General features: G+C 31.1%; 1 protein-coding gene across 1 annotated transcript; it reads left to right on the top strand.

The window, feature by feature from the left end:
• Positions 1-1,706: 1,706 nt before the first annotated feature.
• Positions 1,707-3,644, top strand: LOC134263061 (uncharacterized). The gene is made up of 5 exons (XM_062745368.1): positions 1,707-1,914; positions 2,194-2,275; positions 2,765-2,898; positions 3,072-3,201; positions 3,367-3,644. Exons 1-5 carry the CDS (start codon positions 1,820-1,822, stop codon positions 3,418-3,420), a joined length of 495 nt encoding a protein of 164 aa, XP_062601352.1. The 5' UTR covers positions 1,707-1,819; the 3' UTR covers positions 3,421-3,644.
• Positions 3,645-5,354: the final 1,710 nt, after the last annotated feature.

Here is a 5,354-nt window from a genome sequence, read left to right as displayed (position 1 = left end):
AAAATATATAGGAAAATTCTTTAAAAATCTTCTTCTCAAGAATGACAGAGCCATAATTCATCAAATTTATATGGAAGCATCCTCAGGTAGTGAAGATTCAAGTTTGTTCAAATCATGACCCCCGGGGGTAGGGCGGGGCCAAAATGGCCGACCAAAGTTTTACATAGAAATTAATGGGAAAATTCTTTAAAAATCTTCTTCTCAAGAATGACAAAGCCATAATTCATCAAATTTATATGGAAGTATCCTCAGGTAGTGAAGATTCAAGTTTGTTCAAATCATGACCCCCGGGGGTGGGGCGGGGCCAAAATGGCCGACCAAAGTTTTACATAGAAATTAATGGGAAAATTCTTTAAAAATCTTCTTCTCAAGAATGACAAAGCCATTATTCATCATATTTATATGGAAGCATCTTCAGGTAGTGTAGATTCAAGTTTCTTCAAATCATGACCCCCCGAGGGTAGGACGGGGCCAAAATGGCCGACCAAAGTTTTACATAGAAATATATGGGGAAATTCTTTGAAGAATATCAAATCCATGATTGATCATGGGATTACTTTTGGATTTTAACTTTTCAATAATAAACCAATTTCTACTTTTTCTAAGCTACAGTACTCAGGTGAGAGATGTGGCCCATGGGCCTCTTGTTTTGATAATACATTAAATACATAGAATATATAAATCGCCAATAATGAAGTCCGGTTCATTTTTACAAACAATATTTTATGATAAACAATAATATTTAAATATTTATATTCCCTGAGCCTTGCAATTCTTAGAGGGATAATTATAAATAAGTTGCAGCTGTTTAGTCCAAATCTTACTAGTCACTTTTTGGTGAAATGTATAGAGAAAGAACAATATATCAAGCTCAAAATGCTATTCAAAATGCTAAAATTAAAAAAATATATATATAGAATTCTTTGACCAGTCGGTGTTTAAGAAAGCCGACTGGGGATTTATTGTGTGGAAACTATAATAGATAACATACATTGACTTTATATGTTAAGTTTTGGGAAAATCTATCGTCAAGGCAATGTAAGTAGCCATCTTAAAATACAAGTACATTTAATATAAGATTATAATGGAAGGTTACAATTTTTCGCACTTAAACGCAAATTATGCAAATGCTCCCACATAATTTTTTGATCAAAATATAATGTATGATAAGTATAAGTATATTGTACATTTAATGAAAATTTTATGATGATTTTAAAACGAGATTGTCAATACCTTATCTCGTTCTAGAAATTGTTTGTACGTAGAGCAACCTCTTGCGTATCGAATAAAGTGAGAGCTATTAACTACACATGCAGTTGGAAAAAGCAAATTGTTCCACAAAATAGGGAAATTGACGATGGAAAAGTTAAAGTGATCATGTTAAGCTCTGTTGTCAGATCACCATTAACGTTTGTTTTTCTCTATAAGAATCGTCTTAATTATCATTCATACAGTGTATGTACGTGTACTATAAAATATCATTCGATTTTTTGTTGTAATAAATGGTTTCAAATACTAGTATATGCTTACTTGAAAGATTTTTTTAATTCAAAGTATTTTTACTACTATTATTCTATACATGTAGATAAAAAACAACATCTATTACGTCACCTTATATCATAGACACTTTCTTAATAATAGATGTTAAAGATGATCTTCCTGTATATACTGGATGTGGTTTTTCTTCGAACATTTCTAAGTCTTTCAGTATAACTTTTTAACCGCAAGACATGACTTGTATGTTTAACACCGGTTTACCGTTATATAAGTAAAAATAAGTTGTACGTGTAGTCCTTACAGAGTTGGGCCAATTTAAAAAATGTACAAATCGATCTCAAAATTCCTTATTCTTGTGTCGTTGATGACATTGCTGAAATCAGCTCCTGTCATACCTCCGAGGAAAATCTATCACCTGTAAGTTTATTGTAGTTTAACTTCAAACGTCTGTTGTTTTATTTTTTTCCGAATGCATAGAATTTTGATATTAATGCTTTATCGAGCTATACTAGCAATTTATATTATGATACTTTGTTGGCATTTTCGTTTTATATCTTAAATATTTTATTGAATTTTGTTTAGAAATTTTGCCAGTGAAGCTCAAATCAGATTTTTATTTTTCATTCTTTGAACTTTAAAATGTTTAAATATTTAATTTTATATGCATACATATCTGTGTGGCTTTTTGATTATCAGAGACAAGCTGATTCGAGTTCATCCCAAAACAATGGATCAAGTCCTTGCTCTGGAGAGACTTCAAGACAATCTTCCTGCTGAGGTCTGATTTTTCAGCCTTCAATTTCTTTTTCATCCCACAACTCAGTACACTTAATATATAGAGTCATTCTATACATTCCATAGCCATTTCCTGTCTTTAAAAATCTTTTACCACTGCTTGACTATTTTCAAATTCAGTATAATGTACGCTTCTAAAGATAAAATTCTGCATATTGTATCCTTGTCGTTCTCATTAAAATACACTGAAGCATATTGTAAGTTGTTGTTGTTGTTGTTTGTTTGGCTGGTTTTTTTTTTTGGGGGGGGGGTTGTTGTTGTTGTAGGGTTTTTTTCTGTCGTCTTTTTTTTTTTGTTTCTTCTTGGGGGGATGGTCGAAAATAATGTTTATAATGATTAAGCAATTGTTCTTCAACTTCAAAAAACATTTTTCTAACACTCTCTTTTTAAAGAAAATGCTAATACGAGTAATTTGGAGAATGAAAACGAAGTGCGATCTATAAAGTAAACTTTGCAATTCTTGTTTTTAAAGGTTGACTTTTGGAAGAGGCCTAATATCAATGCTGATGTAGATATTCATGTACCTATCAAAGTGTATGATGACGTCACTCAACGATTGTCACATGTTGACCTTAAGCCTACTTTATTAGTTCATGATATACAAAGGTAATAGGCATTGTAATATTTTTATCCGTAGTATGAATTATATACATGTGTATACCTTTTATTTAACAACTTTCTCGATTCAGGAAATTTAAAGCAATCTTATGTCTATTCAAAATTGTAAAAGAATCAAATTATATGTATCTTTTAAATTGTAAAGTACCTCTAATTTTTAGTGTTATGGACCAAGAGGAGGCTTCTATGGAGATCCCTGATTACGTCATTGATTCAACAGGTGCGATGGCATCTCCAGCACTCAAACTAAGGAATACGGATATTGTCGGAAAATTTGCACGACATGCCGAGGTCAAACACACATCTATTGCTCGGAATTTGTCAATTTCTTTCCTTAAAATTCAGTCATTTATAGATGTTGCATTATTTTATTTCTATAATTCTAATTACATGTCACTTAGATCAATCTATAATATGTTAATTGCAATTTAAACATATTTTTGTAATAATATACAGATGGACAGTTGGCTCGTAAGGATGGCATCAAAATACTCTGCAATTGAAAAATAGAGTCTATCGGCATAACATATGAAGGCAGAGATATGAAAGTTATCAAGGTACAATGCTTATATATAAAGGATATTACATGTATAACATAATGATCTTCATAAGAAATTTATTAATTAATTGATTGATTGATTGACTGATTGATTGATTGAATAGTTTAGTGTATCTTGTTTTACTCCCCCTATGAAGGAGTTTTATTTAGAGAGAGAGAGAGACATCAACCCGAAGGGTTTTAATTGAGATTTGCCATTGTTCCATGGCAAGGAGATAACACAGGATCTTTGACGTTGTGAAAACTTTGTGAAAATACTGAAAACTATGTTAGACGGTGTGACCGTTAGTGAGGGCAGAGCCATGAAGAGAAAATTGCTACCTTTTATTGTTTAATGACAAATCAGTTAAATTCTGAAATTGTATGTCATTGTCAGAGAATCATAACAAAGAAATCAGTTCTTAAAAAAAAACTTTTCATTCAAATACATGTAATAAATCTAAGAACTAACTGAGATATTTCATGAGACAAAGGGTTGTCTAGCCAGAGCACTAAACGTCGAAGAATGTAGTGGGGAAAGGGAGCGGCATGCACTGGACCAGTAAGGGATTCAACGTACCGAGGTCCAAGAAATGTGATACACCTCGGCCCAACGACACCTCAAATTTTAATGCATGTAACAGTAAACTTGTTCCCAAATATATCCTACAATAATCAACTCATAAACTTTTCTGAGCATCATTTCTTTGTCTTTCACTACTTTTAATTCATATGCTTATTTAACAACACTGATCTGGAAACCTCAAGTCATTTCTCAACTGTTATTACTCCCATTACATTATCATAGTTATGACGTCATCTAAAGTAAGAACAATATTGTCAAGACCAGATCAGAAGACGAACTCAGATGACCTAAAATACAGACAGATGGTCTACTTCCTGGATGAATCTCATCATCAGACCAAAGAACTATATGCGGTATATTGCATATGTTTGCCCCCACAAAAGTCAAATTTTGAAAACTTCCTGAAATGTGCTGAATTCAATAAATTGTACGAGAAATATAAGTTAACAGAAAATATTATAGTTCCAGAGCAGTGTATTCACAATTTCTGTTTTTATGTCGTCACAAACTAGTCCGATTTTATATCCTTTTTCAGAAAGAGGACAAAATGGACAAAATTTCAACAATTTAAGCTTTAAAATTTATAGAGCGCATGTGTGTTCAGGAACAATATTGACATATTTCATTGATATTATCATTCTACACATTATATCAAAAATATTGATCCTGAACACACATGCGCTCGGTGACTTTTATTTAAAATATCGACGAAATATGTATATTTTTCTGCAAAATTCATAAAAAAACTGAAATTTACGTCATATTTGTGACGTCATTACGTACATATGACGTCATTACTTATGAAATTATTCAGTGCTTTGAAGTCAGCATATACTCCCCTGTTTAAGGACTTAATTAAATATTACTCCATCAAAGTTTGATTTTGGGGGGCAAATGTTGGTTAATACCGCATATAGTTCTTTGACTGTGTTACTATCATGAAGGTTGAAAATATAACAGCATCACAACTTTTATGAGAAAAAAATTTGCAACAGATGCATGATTAGGGACATTTATTAGGTCCCTGTTGTGATAGTATCTTTTTTAAAGTTTCTTCTTATTCATTTCTTTTTATTTTACATTAATTGGATTAATTGGTAACCCATTAATTTAATTATAATGATTATTTTCTTTATTTTAACGAAAAATGTATATTTCACTTTTCAGGTTTTTTTTTTTTTTTTTTTTTTTTTTTTTTTTTTTTTTTTGGGCTAATGTTATTAAAACAAATCTGATTTAAATAGTCTTTCGAATTTTCTAAATCTAACATTAACACAATCGTTTTGAAAACAGTTATACTTTTTAATTATCTGAAGAAAA

The sequence above is a fragment of the Saccostrea cucullata genome, unplaced genomic scaffold (assembly GCF_032062105.1).
Source record: "Saccostrea cucullata isolate Sc308-1 unplaced genomic scaffold, CSIRO_AGI_Scuc_v1 ctg11239, whole genome shotgun sequence".
NCBI lineage: Eukaryota > Metazoa > Mollusca > Bivalvia > Ostreida > Ostreidae > Saccostrea > Saccostrea cuccullata.
This window is presented reverse-complemented; position numbering and strand designations above follow the sequence as displayed.

Excerpts from the sequence above, each read along its gene's own strand:
- LOC134263061 (XM_062745368.1), top strand. The coding sequence starts at position 1,820 with ATGTACAAATCGATCTCAAAATTCCTTATTCTTGTGTCGTTGATGACA. Across the intron at positions 1,915-2,193 it reads CCGAGGAAAATCTATCACCT|AGACAAGCTGATTCGAGTTC; the intron begins GTAAGTTTATTG and ends TTTGATTATCAG. Across the intron at positions 2,276-2,764 it reads AAGACAATCTTCCTGCTGAG|GTTGACTTTTGGAAGAGGCC; the intron begins GTCTGATTTTTC and ends TTGTTTTTAAAG.